The 17529-nt window shown below is 40.9% G+C and overlaps 2 protein-coding genes across 5 annotated transcripts in view; both read left to right on the forward strand.

The window, feature by feature from the left end:
* Window positions 1-1955: 1955 nt before the first annotated feature.
* tsnax (translin-associated factor X) lies at window positions 1956-9244 on the forward strand. Its single transcript, XM_030748294.1, has 6 exons — window positions 1956-2249; window positions 2657-2746; window positions 2846-2960; window positions 4605-4735; window positions 7838-7959; window positions 8622-9244. The coding sequence occupies exons 1-6, from the start codon at window positions 2234-2236 to the stop codon at window positions 8997-8999; spliced, it is 852 nt and encodes a 283-aa protein (XP_030604154.1). The 5' UTR covers window positions 1956-2233; the 3' UTR covers window positions 9000-9244.
* Window positions 9245-12067: 2823 nt separating this feature from the next.
* The window catches only part of disc1 (DISC1 scaffold protein), a 48002-nt gene continuing 42540 nt past the window's right edge, over window positions 12068-17529 (forward strand). For 2 of the 4 annotated variants that reach the window (XM_030748586.1, XM_030748587.1), the window contains exons 1-2: window positions 12068-12698; window positions 16374-17275. In XM_030748586.1, coding sequence (XP_030604446.1) covers window positions 12629-12698; window positions 16374-17275 — 972 coding nt within the window. In that variant the 5' untranslated portion in view covers window positions 12068-12628. Of the gene's footprint in view, window positions 12699-13953; window positions 14088-14801; window positions 14836-16373; window positions 17276-17529 lie in introns of those variants that run through there. The other 2 variants (XM_030748588.1, XM_030748589.1) reach the window with 2 other exon arrangements.

Consider the following 17529-nt stretch of genomic DNA (forward strand, 5'->3'; position numbering starts at 1 on the left):
GTCAGGCCACAAGGACCGCCTCTCCGATGCTGCCTTCGCCAGCGGTCGGACAGACAGGCGGGTGAAAGTGACTGGATCGCGACACGTGGAAGTTATTAATCAGCCTCGTCGGGAGGGGACGTGGGGGCATGTGCTTGCCCACGTGTGACAAAGCCTCTGGTCACTCAGTAAAAAGGTGATGTATGTTACCAGCACCAGACTGTTTCAGTCGTGCAGCCGCAGTGATCATGGCCTCTAACCGTTCAGAAAATGAGCTCCAAAAACCATGCCATAATAGCTATAAATGAAAATCCACCATGCATAATATGCAGCATACTGAAGGGATATAAATGTATGATCACACATCCACACACAATCCACCACTGCCTACAGACATACAAAATAGCAGGAATGGATTTATAGGCTTTCTATCTGACTTTCAGCGTACTGTAATACTGTATGATATGAAATTAAAGATAGCGCTGTTATTTAAATTTGATGCAAACCGTGTACAGATATATGCAGGAGACACGGGGAAAGGAAAAGAGATGTTACTGTATAACACGTTTTGGTTAAAGCATTTCCTTCTGAAGTACGAAACAGCAGCAGATCGCTTGAGCCATAAACTAAAATACCAGATTCTGATGAGCATTGGTGTGCTAGTGCGGTTGCAGTGTTGTAATTATTCCATAATAACAGAAACGTCCGAAAGACCGGCGGATTGAAAGTCGGTTTGTAGGAGCTTGAAGGGAGCACCTGAAGGCATCTCCAGTCAGCACAAGTGTGTTGTGCTCTCATTCCTGACTCGCATAGGTGGAATTCCTCTCACACAGGCAGAGATAAATACTGCTTTTATGATAAACCGATAAGTTAGGGGGTGTGCAGTTTATGAAACATTTCAATTTTATGAAGCATGGACATGTGATACACCTTTCATTTTTTTTATGGCAATAGCTTAAGTGAAACTGTTCTTGTTTTTGTTTTCCTGGGTCCTTGTTTTTGTCCTCGTCAAATATAATATACACAAAACACCACAAAGACAGAGATGTAAAATGATCGCAAAAAGACAAAATGTCAACAAAAAAATTGAAAAACGCCCAAAACGAGAGACAAAGAAAACGTAAAGAGATACAAAAATGACCACAAAGACACAGAAATTGTCCCAAAGGTCATTCAAAATGAGATAATAAACCTAAATGTGATGTCGGGTTACAGAATGGTTATAAAAAGATGGGAAAAGTAACAAAACGTGATATGAAAAAAATGAAGAACACAAACAATCACGAACACAAAGCACAAAACAACTTCTCAGTGACGTAAACGATCACAGGGAGACACAGAGTTGCTAAAATGAGACCTAAAATAATCATGAAAAATGAATGAGGCACAAAACAGCCATTATCACATGTGCAACTCTGTAGGTAGGATGGCAACAAAAAACAAACAAGGATGGCAAGACAGTCGACATTACAGAAAAATGACAAAGATCCAAAAAGTTGCACATGTGGCACCCACAATGCAACCACATACCACACCTGCATGGTTTCCAGTTTTTCTGATGATTCATCCAGCAGAGCAGTCTGTTCAAAGAAGGTTTAGATTACCTGATGGAGGGATGGAGGTAAGCGACACTCGTCATCCTAGGATGGCAGTCTGCCACACCTTACTTAATAGTTTAGGCACAGGGATATATAATTAGCAGCTTACTTGGTCGTTACAACTTAATTAAAAATACAATTTTGTGTAATTATTATAAATACAGTATTATATGGTATTATTATTACATTCATATTATGTTATTATTATAAATACAAGTATTATACGTTCGGACAAGCTAATTTCTAAAATGAGATTTAAAAATCAGTTAATCTGGGTTTAGTCATCAAGGAAAACGCTGTAATAAAACAAACTCCAGATTCTGCCATTTTACTACATCTCCCGTGATGCATTTCTTTGAATTTCCTGCTACGCGTGTAAACAGCGCAAAAGCCCCGCGATGGACTAGGTCCGCCTCAATGCCTGTAATTAAAACCACTTTAACACGGTTTCTTTCGCGTTAAATGATATGTAGACTTTACTAATTCTGCTTGCTGTCATTCAGAGACCGTTATTTATCTGAGTAAAGCGGATTTTCTTTTGTTTTTTGACCATACACACGTGAAATACTCAGCTTTTGCGTCTGACGGGCATCACCGGCTGTTAAAATACACCTCTAACGAAAAATCCTCAAACTGTAAACGGCAGCACTGGAGCTATGAATAAGCGAGAAAGTAAGTTCAATATTCAAGAATAATAGCGTTTTTATTCCAGTTATACGAGCTTTGTGATTCACTAGCAAGCTTAAAATAACATTCAGTATGATAGCTGTTTAATTGGAGCTGGAGCAACGATTCATTTGACTAAACTGCTAAGCTGCCCTGTTTTCCAAACTCATAATTCCTTAGGCAAGTTATTGAAAGCATTTGTTAGTAGTAACAAAAGTAATAAAGTTCTAATCCTGTGCCGCTGAAGCACATGCACTATATTGCCAAAAGTATTCACTCACCCATCCAGTCATTGAATTCAGGTGTTCCAATCACTTCCGTGGCCACAGGTGTATAAAACCAAGCACCTAAGCATGCAGACTGCGTCTACATTTAGGCACTTTATTATTTCTGCTTTTTCTGCGTTGTGTCAGGTGAGGGGTGTTCACGGAGAAATGCTGATGCAGCGCAGGAGCACGATTTAAGCGCCAACCCCCCCTCATCTGTCGTGGCTGCATTCAAAGGTAACAGCATCCTCTGTATTTTCACTGCACTTTGCACCCAAATGTTTTTTTTTTACTGTTATATCGCCTGCACTGAAACATTTCTCTGCGTATTTTAAGTTTTCCAGCAGGAGCTCGACACCAAACACGACAAATATGAGCGCCTTGTTAAGATTAGTCGAGACGTCACTATTGAAAGCAAGAGAACCATATTTCTTCTGCACAGAGTGACCACGTAGGTATTCTTAACAATAATATGCACTGTATAAATGATGAAGTACATTTAGTTTTTGTGATGAAGGCCACACACCACCACACTGGATTTTAAATCAAACAGTCAAGATGTCATTGAAGTGCAGACTTTCAGCTTTAATTCCATGGGTTTAACAAAACTATTGCATTGACTGTTTAGGAATTATGGCCATTTTTATACACAGCCCCCCATATTCAGAGGCTCAGTAATTGGACACTTGACTGAAGCAGTTTCATGGCCAGGTGAGGCCTGGTCCTATGTTATTTCATGATAAATGCATCAGACATAATATCTGAAGTTGATTCAACGTGTTAAATTTGCATTTTATAGCTTTTCAGGCACTTGTCAGTGCAAGTGAGGGAGGTCATCATTAGGCTGACCCCCCCCACCACCAAAAAAAAAGATTTAGCAAAAAAAAGTGTTGCCAGATCAACAATCTGTTACATTATTAGATACATTACATTATTCTAGAAACACCAAAAGCCCTGAAAAACCACAGGAGATGACTGAAGTGGATGATTGCAGATTAATCTCCATGATTAACAACAACTTCATAAGCTCTAACCAAATGAAGAACACCCTTGAGGAGGCAGGCGTGTCACTGTGAAAGTCTGCAATCAAGAGAATCCTTCACAAATGGGAATAAAGAGGTTTTACAACAAGACGCACACTGCTGGGTACATCCAAGAGCAAGAAGGCCAGATTAGACTTTGCCAGTAACCATCTAAAAGAACTCGCACAATCTGAAAACCAAACGTTTTTACGGATGAAACCAAGATTAACTTGAACCAGAATGATGGGAAGAGAAAAGTATGGAGAAAGGGGGAAATTGCTCGTGATCTGAATTATACCACATTATCTGTGTTTATCAACGATATGACTGCTGAAATAAGTGGCAGTCATGTACCGGGGCTATACTCTGCTCAGATTTAACCAAATGCTGCAATGCTGATTGGAGAGTGCTTCACTGTGCAAACGGATAATGACCCAAATCATGCTGCAAAAGCAACCCAACGCCTGAGTGTTTAAAGTTACAATTTAAAAGTGGTTCTTTGCTAAGTTGTCTGTTATGTGCAGTCACAACACTGGTTCATCCCTTGAGTTAGGTGCCTTTTTTTTATGTTTGAATAATTGATAGGTCAGTGTTGTCACTTAAAAAAAACAAAACAAAACCTTCCTCTGAAAAAGGTCAGGTACGAGGACTGGACAGATAAACTTTGCAAGACCTTCAATGTTGCTCAAGGTCACTTTAAAGAATGACAATAAAGTTTGTCTCTTTCGAAGCAAAATATAATGAAAGGAATTTGTTTGTTAACTCAGCTTACAGTGGAAAATGATCAGTAAAAATAAATAAAAACAATGCGCTATCATCAGTTGTAGTGGTGCCCCTGGGTGGCTTAGTGGTGAAGCCGGCGACCACATACACACGCCGCGGGCGGCGCGGGTTTGCCCGCGTGTCTTCCCCTGTATCTCTCTCCACTGTCACGATTTTTGTGGCCAAAAATGCAAAAAAAAAATAATAATAATAACCATCAGTTGTAGTGGTCATGCACTGGGTTTGAAACAAAGTAAGTAATTATATGCATGTTGTACATTTTTACCATTGATTCTTTTTCTGGTGTGAAGTGTACCGGATGCAGAGGACATTCTGAACGAGGCAGATGTAAAACTGGATGGAGTCCGGCAGAAGATTGGGCAGATTGCTGAAGAGCTGAGAGGCGAGGATATTTATCAGTTTCACAGAGCGTTCACACCAGGTGAGTCGTTGCATGCCTCTTTCCCTTTGGATCTAAAGTACATACTTATTCTGAAAGATACTGCATAAGCTGAGAGGTGGTGTTTTTTTAAAATTCTCCTGCTACTTTGTATGGATTTATGATACAGTCCCGCGGGATACAAGGCACATGGTCCATTTGAAGTAATTGCAAAAAAATGTAGACCACATTACATGAATCTGACTTTTAATATAAAGCAGTATGTTTTATTTTATAGTTTTTATTTTTTATGAAGGACATTGAGAGTTCTAATTAATGCACTTTCAGTGTTTAATAAAAAGACGTAATTGATGTACTTAATAATTTCTTTCTTATAATTTGTACTTAAGTGATTTTTTTTTTTTTTTTTTGTCCTCCATAGGTGTATTTGTAAAGTCTCTGATAGTGTTAGAGTGTGACCTTGATGCAGGCCTGGATATGATCACCCTCTGATAAAGCTGTTTTCCAACTAGCATGAGTGCCACTTTCTGTTAGTGTAGCCATAATGTCTGCAGAGTAGGAGAAAAAACATGACTGGCAGCGGGTGTGAGCTGTTATCTAGCAGCTGGGGAAGTCATTTTTAGATTGCGGTCACACAGGAATCACTGCTGCATCCTTCGCGACGTGACCAGTGGCAGTTCCCACCAATTAGACGTTTCATTTTTTTCCCCATTTTCATCATCTTTATTAGATTAAGCCTGGGCACGCTGCACGGGTCCTCCAGATAATCTTGGCTGGAGGAGAAGTCTCCAGGCATGTGTAATGGGTCTGTTTTTTTATATAATGACCATCAAAGATATTGTGGGCTAAATCTGACCATAATTGCCACTGATAACAGAGCAGCGTGGCACTCGGGCAAGCTGTTTTTTTTGTTTTGTTTTTTTTAACTCTGCTAGCAGCTATGAGTCAGTGCAAACACACATGTACTTGTGGAACTTTTCCTGCGGGTCACCTGCAGCTCAGTGAACCGCTCTGTGGTCAACCATTGAGCTCAATCCTAAAATCCTCAGTATTCTTAATACACGAATGTGCGCCAGACCTCAAACATACTGTGTTTGAGCCGTTTTCAAGACTCTTTTTGCATATCTGATCCTGCCAAGCTATACGCACACACTCGGCTCTCAACTTTTCCTGCCACCGTGCCAGTAAAATCTCTCACATTTCCACTTGTTTATCCCTTAGTCATTGTTTGGACATTATGTTCAGGAAGGTTTCTGTGAGCCTCACTGACCAAAGGTAACTTCTGCTTCAGTGTAAACACAAATAGCTGCTGACAGTAAATGTTTCCTCTCTTAGAAAGTGGCACAGCTGTGGATCCTCTGGCAGTGTTTAAATGTTTTTAGCAGTTTTTCTTTTTTTAAATAGTCTGAAAAAATTGTCCGTGGCTGGGGCCTGAGCTTAAAAGACAGTACTTTGCAAAAATGCCTTTAGCCAGTGCTCATTTCTTTATATTTTACTAGGTAAATGGTAATTAAGTACAACAGTTTTTTGAAACATGCAAACGTAAATGGAAATAATACATAATACATGGCAGAGCAGAGTTTGCACTATTCTAACGAGCTGGAAAGTCAATATTTAGTATGACCACCTTTTATTTTTTAGCACAGCTGGAACTCTTTTTAAAGTTCTAATCAAATAACATACAACACAAGATAAAATGACAAAGTTAAGAAAGGAAACATAAAATAAGGAAGCCTGAATAAAAACCGCACCTGAATGATTTATAGATCAGGTAACTTTCAGTTTAGCAGGCGTCAACTTACTATTTCACCTGTTTGTAACTATTAATTGTTAATCCCTCACTTTTAGTTTTACCAACTACTCAATGTCACCCATTTGTGCGTTACATTTAGCTAACAGCTTCAACTGTTGATCCATAACTTTAGCCAATAATGGAACTGCTAACCATACTGTTAGAAAAAAGCTACTGTTAACTATAAATTAGCTAAAAATATGAACTGCCAGTCATACCTTTAGTGTGCTGTTTCAACAATTTTTATAATTTTTTAAACTTTTTGTAATTATATTATTTCATTATTTCTCTATTTCTTTTAAGATGCAAATTTATGCTGCTTTTGCAGTACTTAGTAAACTGTTTTCAGGTCAGTTCCATTAATCAAATTTAAATAGTTGACATCATTTTTCCATGTAACCCATGACTGTGTCAAGTAGTGCCTGCTGAAGGAGGTTGAGAATTACTGCTGTGATTATGGCTCTATTAATAAGTAGTTAATTTAAAGAGCCTGATGGAAAATGGGTTTCTATATTGGTAAATAGATCAGTTGGGTAATTAATATGTGAAGTGGGTAATTAGTAGGTAAACTTTCAAATTAAAGTTCTGAGTATCAGAAAGGTGAAAGCTGTAAATTTAATAAGAAGCTGGATGAAAAAATCTGGGATTTTTCTATAATTGTTCATAATAAATAAGTTATTAAAGTGAAATCAAGCTTACATAATTTAGTGTGGGGTCAGTGATGGGTTTTATTTTGTTATTTTTTTTGTTAGTAGCAGGGGTTTTCAGTTCTCATGTTCTCCGTGTAGCCGGCCGGCTCGCTGCCTTTGACTTTGTGTAAATGCTGGTGTGACTGGACTAAACTCATAACAAGAGTGGTGAAAGCTATTCAGAGTAAAGTGAAGATAAAGTATCCTTGCTGGCTCTGTGCAGCGCACTGCGGTCAGTACAGGGAGATAGCAGGCTCTTTGAAGTTCAATTGCCGCTCCAAAAGTAAACTTCAGACACAAAGTCTTCCGTCCTGTGATTATTGGATTGTTGTTTACTCAGGGCCAGAAAACAAGTGAGGGGTCATCTCGGCCCACCAGAAAAAATGGCCACTGTTGTTCTATCAAAAGGCAGAGACAGGAAACAGGTTTTATTTGAATCATTATCTCCATCTATGATCTGCACTGTGCAGATTTCATGCTGAAGCTGTTTACACGCTCTGCATGCTATGCTTTGATACATAGTAATAGTAGTCATTTTAGTAAATTACAAACAAATGCCCCATCCACGGTCACATTCAGTTTCAGCTGCACAGTCAGTGAAATTATCAGGTGAACTTGCCAGAGTCTCACTCAGATCCATTTTAATGTGCTGTAATTCATCAGGGATTCAGGAATATGTGGAAGCCGTCTCTTTCCTGCACTACATCCGCCACCGCAACCTCATCAGCCTGGAGGAGATCAACGCCAGACTGGTGTTCATGAAAACAGAGAAGGCAGATCCTAAGGTACATTCATAGAGGATAGAAAATTCTTCAAGAAAAATCTATTTTCATAGAAAATAGATTTAGTTCAGCAAACTGGACTCAAATATAAAGCCATGCTGTTGTAATAAGTGCAGTATGCAGTTTAGCCTTGTATTGCATAAATATGTAAGGCCCAGACATTGATGGGAACATATGTTGCTCTAAAACCTGTACATACCTTTCAGCATTGATGGTGCCTGATGCTGCCAAGTACATAGGCACTGTTGCCCCCCCTCCCCCAGTTGGTCAGTTTTTTCAGATTGGTGAACCTCGGCCCATCTTTCTGAAAACCTTTGCCTCTAAGATGCTACTTAGAGACTTGCTACTGACTTGTTGCCAATTAACCTAATTAGCCGCAAAATGTTCCTTTTTAATGTCACTTATTTTCCAGCCTTTTTTTGTCCTGCCCCAGCTTTTTTTGAGATGTGTTGCTGCCATCAAATTCAAAATGAGCTAATATTTTTCTTAAAATGGTGCATTTTCTCAGTACAAATATGTAATGTTTTCTGTGTTTTGTTGTAAATAAAATAAGATGTTATGAGATATGCAGATCATTGCTTTCTGTTTTTTTTTTATTTACATTTTACAAACGTCCCGACTTTTCAGAATTGGGTTTATACTTTCCTGTCCTGATTTCATCTCAGGGCTCAGCTGAAGCGATGCCCCTGGGCGCTCAGGTCCTGACCTTTCAGGTGACGCCGTCCGACTACCTGCTGGGCGTGGCAGACCTAACGGGAGAGCTGATGCGGATGTGCATCAGCAGCGTCGGCAATGGCGACATTGACACGCCCTTCCAGCTGAGCCAGTTCCTACGGCAGATCCACGATGGTTTCTCCTACATTGGGAACACGGGCCCGTACGAGGTGTCCAAGAAGCTGCACACGCTGCGACAGAGCTTGGGCAAAGTAGAAGACGCCTGCTACACCCTGCGCGTCCGAGGCTCAGAGATCCCCAAACACATGCTGGCAGACGTGTTCTCCAGTCGGACCACGCTCATCGACCCTGAAGAAGGAGTGGTTTAATCCTGCACTGCCGCAATAACCGTCTTCTGTGTGGTGTCATTGTATTCTTTAGTTTGGCTCCCTTTTGGTGTTTGTGTGCATTTTTAACAGGATTTCACTGATGTTTCTTGTGTTTGGTGAAATACTTGTTCATTTTTTTTATTATTACAACAACAGCAGTGTTACAATAGACAATGGATTTTCTGTTCTTTGATAAAGATCTGATGACTTCAGTTGTTTTGCATGAATAAAGGTTCTGTGCCAAACATGCCATACTCTCCTCTCCTGGACTTTAAGCTGCTTTGAAAAAAATGTGTTTATTTTATTTTCTCTCTGCTCGTCCCTCTCTGTATCACACAGATAATCTAAGGTAGAACTATTGGCTGTCTGCACTCACTGCATCCAGTGTGGAGGAGGAACATGTGACCTTTGCACATTGCACACCCCTATTCTCCAACAGAAACACACACGAAAACAACGCCTCGTCTCCTTCTGCCTGCTTTAAACACTCCACCCCAGTGCAATGACGTAAATTTAAAGTAAGCTTTGGAGAAAGAGGAGGAATATTCCTGTAGAGGAATGATGGGATTTATTATTGTATGGTGACAAATAAGCCTCCATGGCAAGAAGATAGCGACAGTATAATCATTAGGAATAGATGCCTTTATTCAATTAGGGGGAAAGAACTATTTTATTGTCAGATAAAACCTCAGTAAAAATGTTACTTAATGAGTCACATTAGTCACGCTGCTGCCTCTACAGGTTTCACATTTTGATCAAGTATGTTTTTAATCTGTTTGTGACTAATTCTGTTTTGTGTAGAAATTGAAGCTCTTTGTGGTTGTTAAGAAATTGTTACAAGTTTTGGAAACTAAGGGGGAGATAAAGAGGAGGTCTAACTGCCTTTTTCTCTGTGGAAAAAATCGTCATGTTCTCCTCTCTCACTATAAATATATATAAATTACATGCAATGACTGTATTGACTGCATTAATAATATTGCATGTACCTCAGGTCCACTGCCTACTATTCCCAAACTGCTTTTCTTTGCAAACTGTAAACAAAGGACGCGTGATACACTGTTATTTACTTCTATCAGCAAAATGAAACATATTTAGTGTTGTAACTACACTAAACCCCTCTGTACCACCCATTTAAAAAAAACAAAAAATCCTGGAACACCCCTGAGCCAAATATTTGCCTGTCAGTAAAGTATAATATAAATCTACTGAGTGGAATATGACAGACCAAAACCACGATAAACATCTTTCTCAATGAGAAGGCTATAAAAGTGGCAATGACTCAGACCTCTGGCTCGAAATAACAGTTTGGGCAAACACTCCTATGATGATTCTTTAAAACTTGCAATACAATATTTCCTGGAGTAAAATACCAGGAAAAGTCTAGAAATTGACATGGTGCATTTTTATTAGGAGAAAACTTGTTTCTCTTTATGAAAATCCACATTCAAACATTCAAATGTGATACTGTATATTTGTATATACAGAAATATGGGATCAAGCTAATATCTTGTAAATACAGCTAAATCATTTAAGGAGTATCCAACAAGCCAAGCTGAAAGTAAACATGCACATTTCCTCAGGTTTGATGTAAAAGTAAAGATGTGCACACAGACTGAAACTAAGGCCCAATATCTGTGTGAAGCCTGACATCTGCTGTCCAAAGCAGGACACATCTACAGTACTGTAATACACAACACATGGAAAACACAATTGCGGATTTATGTATGAGCTCATTTACTGTTCATACATTGTTGGGATAAGCAAGGATAACTGAATCCATGGAAATGTTGCTCTGTGTGGGTGATGACGGAGATCGGCGGCAGGTGAAGGAGAGAAAGAGCGAGCCATAGCTGAGGATCTGAGGCAGGTGAACTGGTGCGTTGTTGGTTTATAGCTACGTGTTTATATTTGATGAATTAAACTTTTAGATTTGCAAGTCTTTTTTTTGCCTTTCTGTTCCTAAGCCTGTCCCACTGTACTGTACATGACTCTTTAGGCCTGCTCTTTATATTTTGGAGATGAATCCAGTTCATAGACAGCAGACATGTTGAGTTTTCAGTGGCGCTGATAACAATCATGACTCTGTTCACCAGTGGTTGCAGTGCTGCTCCCCACAGTATCCGATAAGCCAAAATGCCTGCTGACAAATTTCAACTGAAATTTCATTTCCCAATTTTTTTTCAGGCCGTGTGTGCTCCCCTCTGGTGTCACCAACTCCCCACTGAGGACCGCTTAACTATTTCATGACTGCCCTCTTTTATCAATACATAAAATAAATGTGATTATATTAGTCTTTGTGGTTTTTTTTCACATAATATGGTGTTTCATATTTCTTTGTAAAGCAGGTCATAAAAAAAATGTCCTCCTGTCTTTCAGATGCTGTGTCACAGCCCCAGATCACAGAAACAAAAACTTGACAAATGAGCTGTATTTATTTATTTATTTTTGGATAGGTTAATCAAAGGCTGCTCTCGGAAACTAATCAGTCCGTGGGGCAGTGTGCTGATTTACTTGTCAAAATGCATTAAGCGCCTCTAATCTTTAACAGAGAGCAGGTGATGGCACTCTGCATGCCAGGCAGTGTATTTCATCCCTTCTCTTACCCTGGCTGTGCGGTAAGTAAATGCTGCACTCTGTCTGTGGGAGAGAGCTTTTTGTCTCTGACTATTGTCCACGAGCCAGCCGAGCTGAATGAAAGGAGCATTGGGATGAGTTGTGTGTGTGTGTGTGTGTGTGTGTGTGTGTGAGAAAAGACTGCGCTCTGTGGGGTCTGGAGTTTTGTGCTACTCGCTGATGCCCTCAGTGCCGACAGAAAGAAACACATAAAGATGTGTAGGGGAATATATTTAAAATTACACTGTAATTTAAAATAACTGAATGCTGTTTATGCATTTGAACTTGGTGTTATTTATGACTGAGTAAATTAACAGAGAGACGATGTAAAAGGAAAAAAAAAATCCTCTTTTCCTCCACAATCTGCAGTGGTCCTAAAATAAAACACGCATAAACATAAACAGCAGCGCTCTTTAATCCGGTTATGTGTCCGCTGCCGCGTTCATATGCTGCCCGCTATGAGGCGGTCCGAAGGAGTCTGGAGTCAAATTCCTGAACACGTAGGAGCTCCAACACGACGCATGACGCAAGGGCGCAGCACCCAACGGATTACTGATCAACTGATCGATGTGCCGACTGACAGACAGCTCTGCTTCGGCTCTTTGCTTCTGCCAGTGCGCATCACCGCTGGATGTCTTTCCCACACTTTTCCCACAAGAAACAACTTGACGCGAAGGGACCATCTTCTTTCTCCGGACCGTCAATTTAGGCGCAGCCGGACCCGCTTGTTTCCTGCAAGGGAGAGATGTTAGAATCTGATGTACCATAAATATTTGCGTCAGGAAATGTTTATTATGGGCAAAAGAGCGCGCTCGGAAGCCGTTTTCACCCGTCACTCCAGTGTGCAGGAAAAAAAAGAGCAGCCTGGGTTCACTTTTCCACAACGGAAATGAGATCAGTCCCTCTGCCTGGCTCCACTTCTTCTAAAACATGGTCGATGTAACTCCACACAGTCTTGTGCCGGGATCTGATTTTCTTTGACTTCTGAACTCAAACACTTTTTAATTAATGGAAAAATGTTCGCTGGACTGATGGGACTGGACTGTCACAGCAACTCTCTGCTTCACCGCTGCGAAGCCATTGAAGGTAAAACATTTTTAAGTTCTCAGCTGATGTTCTCACACTAACCAAACCGTGGGCTTTTACAGGTTGGCTGCCTTCAGTTTTTATCTGGAGCTTCATATCACTTCAATACACTGAAATGAGCTAAAAACAAAACAAAACAAACAAAAAAAGTAAGAAAGACAGAAAGAAAAAGACCAGCCTTTAGGGAGGGATTATGAGATGATCAAACAAAAGAAAAGACTAAGAAAAGACTAAAAAACAGTAAAGACTCATAGCCTGTTTAATAACTGCATTGATGGGAATATGTATGAAAGTTAACAGTTCTCTGGGTCATGAAGGTCAAAGGCTCCCTACCAGTCACTCTCTTGGATGAGTGATGATAGATGGTGAGCTGGAAATGATTAAATACTTGAAGAACACTCCCCCCACACACTTATTCAGACTAAGTACAGGAGAGTTATGTTATGTTAACGCGTGCCTGTATCTTATCTCTCTTTTGGCTCAACTTCTGTTGTTTTAAAATGGTTTATACAAATAAAATTGACTGGACTAATAAATATAACAGCGATCCAATAGGATATATGTAAGCAGACCTCTATCTATTAGCCCCATATATTAGTCCTTTATTAATCCCCTTTAAGTTGATGCGTGCCAAATTGTGTGGTATCCCTGTCTGATATCATGCCACATGCAGGTGGGTAACTACTGCAGCTAAAAGGCTGTTAGATGTGGCAAACCTTAGATAAAAATCTATTTCTAAAAGCGCTTCAGAAACAGCCAAAGCTCTGAGTAGATTTGCTCTGGTGTCTGGTTCTGTTGTGTGACATTAATGAAAGCAAAAAATATCAAAATGTCTTTGAAAGAGTACATGCAGTGTGTAAATGAATCTCAACACTCACTCAACTGAGGCTCATATGACTACGGTCTGACACGAGCATAGCAGAGATGCAATCCTGGAATATCCCATCATTCCCCACCCTTAACTCTACGCAAAATGGAGAGATTAGGGCCAAGAGTTAGCACCAAAGAGAGGAATTGAGATTGGACCATACTGTATAATTAGGTTTCCTGTCCACTCGTATCACCATGTGTTTACATAGATAAATAGATAAATAGATATCACTGCTAACTTTCACTTCCCTATTTCTGCCGCTTTGGTTGGTCACAAGTGCCGAGGTTTTGCACATCTGCCGAGCAGTGCTGCTTCTCAGGAGGTTGCTGACATGCCGATCTGCTTGTATACTTGTGTGCGTGCGTGTGTGTCAGAGGGTGCTGAGCTTGTTCCTCAAACGTTTGTGTTTTTATGAGATCCCCTGCATTCCTCTGTCTTTGGCTGAAGCACTTTCAGCACCCAATTGGATGCAGTGTTTAACCTAAGAGCGCTGAGGAGGGCCTCTTTAATCTGCAAAGGTAAATAATCTCGCCTCTTCTCGCTGACATGCTTCATTTTCTCAGACTTTCTGTACAGTTTCTTCAACACTGGCAGCGTGCGACACCCGAGAATGCTGCTATTGTTGCAGAGGGACAGTTTAATCTTTGGTGTTGAACCATTTAAGGTCTCTTTTTGCTTGTTTGTATTTTCTGACGGACTTCCCGGCAAACTATTTTAGCACAAAGCCTGACAGGAAGTAGAAAATACCTCTGAGGGGCTTCAACTGAGACATAGATGCCCTCTGACACACACACACACACACACACAATAGGCCCTCAGGCATTTCCTTCCCCTTAACTGGGAAGAGCTGTCTTTGTGTAATCGAAGTATGGTGAGTATGCAGTAACACCATCATGTCCTCTTCTTTCAGTTGCTTGGCTCTAGAAAGAGGGCTTAGTATAATATCTGGCCACAGCAGATGGTAGACGGTGTGTGGTTGTATTTGCAACCTAAAGAGGGTGTTGGGTTTCTTACATCAGTTATGGAACAGTGGCCACGTCTGCAATGAACCTCTAATGGACCTGTGTGTAAACCAAGCTTTGGTCCCAGCGGACAGAAAGCTCTAAGTGAACAGTGTCTCCTGCACTACACACATACATAAAACACTGTGGCTACAATGGAAGCATCCTTGTGTTACTCTCACTAGAAATCCTGCCCTCAGTGGTGACTTCTTGTGCCTCTTCCTCTCCGGTCACATGGGATAGTTTAGGAGTGGCATCATAGGAGGTTAGTGGGTGTTGAGAAGTGGGCTGTGGTTGCTTAGTGGTCATACTTTGTTCGATGTCCTGCATTCCTGTCTCGACATACAGCTGCGGGATGATTGCGCTCCCACTGCTAAAACAGATTATTTGTAGTGGCTTATAGTTGTGCAATAGCTTTTTCTTATGTGTTTTTGTTGTTGTTGCCATTTTGAATTTGTTTTTAAGGTCTTTAAAGCATGTAGCAGGCTTTAACACTGACAATAGTATGACTGATCCCTCTGTCTTCTGCACTGCCAGTGAGTCTCTGTGTGACTTTAGTGTTCGTGAGTGGGAGGAGAAAACTGAGAGCCAGAAGTGAAAGAAGAAGCAGCGCAGCTGTACACAAAGGGACTGTTGATCCCCAACATTTGAGCGCCTCCTCGTCTGAATCCTACACATTATATCTATTAATCGCGTGACCCTGCAGCAGGTGTCTGGCTCCCACCACAATCTGGCCTTTATCATCATGCTCCACTTTCAGACCAAGTACTGTTTGCACGTATGTTTTTTATCGCTTCCCATTGCTAGGAATGCCCATGTATGTGGTTCTCAAACTGTTTCAGTTATGCCCCCTTTACAAAAACAGTCATGCCATCACTGTCACGATAACTGGAAAGTTTTATGAGAAACTCCCTCTACTATGAGTGCAACGCAAACTGGACTAATTGTCATTGTTTTATACAAACAAATGAGTTAAATTACTTCTAATGCAAAAGGACAATGTTGCAGTGACAAATTCATGTCCTTAATTATCGCCTTACTTTTAAAAGTCTCTTAGCTCTGTGCAGTTTTTCTCCATCTTTCTATTTATTGCTTTTTTCGGAAGACTCATAACCCACAGCCAACCAGTATCACCCTATTTTTTTTTTTTTTTGAAAAAGTTCTGACCAAATAACCTGTAATAACTAGGTTGTAGTGCCCCTGCAGATACAGATCCTGTCATTATGCTGTCTGGAAAATGATTTGAGCCTTGCTAGCATCATCAGTGCCAGTTTGCTGGTGGACCAACATGAATCAGACCTTTGCCTTATATCTCAGTGTAACAGACCAGTTTAAGGCTGTGGACCCAGGTGTGTATGCTCTGGTATGGTTTGAGAACCTGTTCTCTGAAGCAATATTGCTATTTGCAAAAATTTAAAAAAAATTCAAATGTAATCTCAGAAAATATTCATGCAGCCGCTCTTCTACAGAGAGGCATGTCTTAACTTAAAAATGACTGTGCAGCTTTGGTATTTCCCAGCAGCTGGAGCAGAACCCTGGGAAATGTCACACATCTGCCCGACCTTTTTTTTTTTTATTTTTATTTTTTTTAAAATTCAGTTAGTTAGGCACTATCTTTAAATAACAAGGTCACTGCGTTAGATCACAGCTGCTTTAGGTCCTTGTGTAATTGGCACATTTAGCATTACATCTTCCTGCTGTAGTCCATGATCACATGGTTAATCCTGCCACTCCTATGAGGTCATGCGTTATCTTCCTCATGGCCGTGTTGTCAAGCTTAATGGTTAATCTCTGCATCGACAGGTGGCAGAGCATCAGGGACATCTGGCAGCTCCGGTCGTAAGAGGCTCCACCGAAGACCAGGGTACATGAGGGGAGAGCAGTCCAGACTGCAGAGTGCAACTCAGGAAGAGGAGGATGAGGAGGAGGAGGACAGGACAACCACTTTTATTACGAATGGAAAATCAGGACACCGCATTGACATAACTGATGCAACCAGTGCTCAAAGGCCAAGTTCAGCTCCTGCAGTCAGTCTGTCTTTAATAAATCAGCAACAGGCTGATAAATACACGTGTGGCTCCTGCAAGACTAAGAGCTTTGTCTGCTCTGTTACCCACCCTCCTTACCCTGTGGACTGCATTTCTAAGAGTACATCCAGCCATCTGGGTCAGACCTCAGTGCCCCAGAATGAACTCAGGTTAAGTTCAAGGGTGGCCCCTCAGTCGGAGCCAGAGGACTCTTTTAACTCCAGCTTCAGTTTCATCCAACAGTCACTCACCCCCGGCCAGAAAACAGGCACAATCACCACACCCACACAGGAACAACAACTAAATCCATCAACAAAAGCATCTAATCTGCCTCAAACAAAACCCGAAACCTTATTTGTTGAGCACAGTTTCTCAAAGCAGCCATCTCCTGCTCAAACACTACCGGCCGAGGAGCTCTCTTCAGATGGGAAGTTTTGGCGGGAATGTCTGTTTGCCGACAAGGAGGAAACATCCCACCTGCCTGACTCCGAGTCCCAGTCTGTCGATATAGAAGTCACTTCCTCGCTCTCTGTGGACTGGGACACTGCCTCCGCCTCCTCTGTCACCTCTGGCTACGAGAGCGCCACACCCGCCTCGGAGCAAGGCTGGGACAACCTGCTGAAGAAGTACGAGGGCGTGCTGCAAGACTGCCTCCAAAACAACCCCACTCACACCAAGGTGGGTGAGAAAACTCCTGACGCTCATCTGCTTTTTACATTTCATTCATTTAAACAAATGATGAGACTAAAGCACATAGAGATGAACTCTCAGGCTTTGAGTTTGAATCTGAATATCTGTTATAGATCAGAAGAGGTAAAATAACCCCGTTTTTCACCTGATAAAAACAGATTTGATAAATCTTCCACTATATATTTAATTCTTTTCATCTTGACACATGTTTGAGCTCCTGATCTCAAACTTGAAAGCAGAGT

This window comes from Archocentrus centrarchus, chromosome 15 (assembly GCF_007364275.1).
Source record: "Archocentrus centrarchus isolate MPI-CPG fArcCen1 chromosome 15, fArcCen1, whole genome shotgun sequence".
In the NCBI taxonomy this organism is placed as follows: Eukaryota; Metazoa; Chordata; class Actinopteri; order Cichliformes; family Cichlidae; genus Archocentrus; species Archocentrus centrarchus.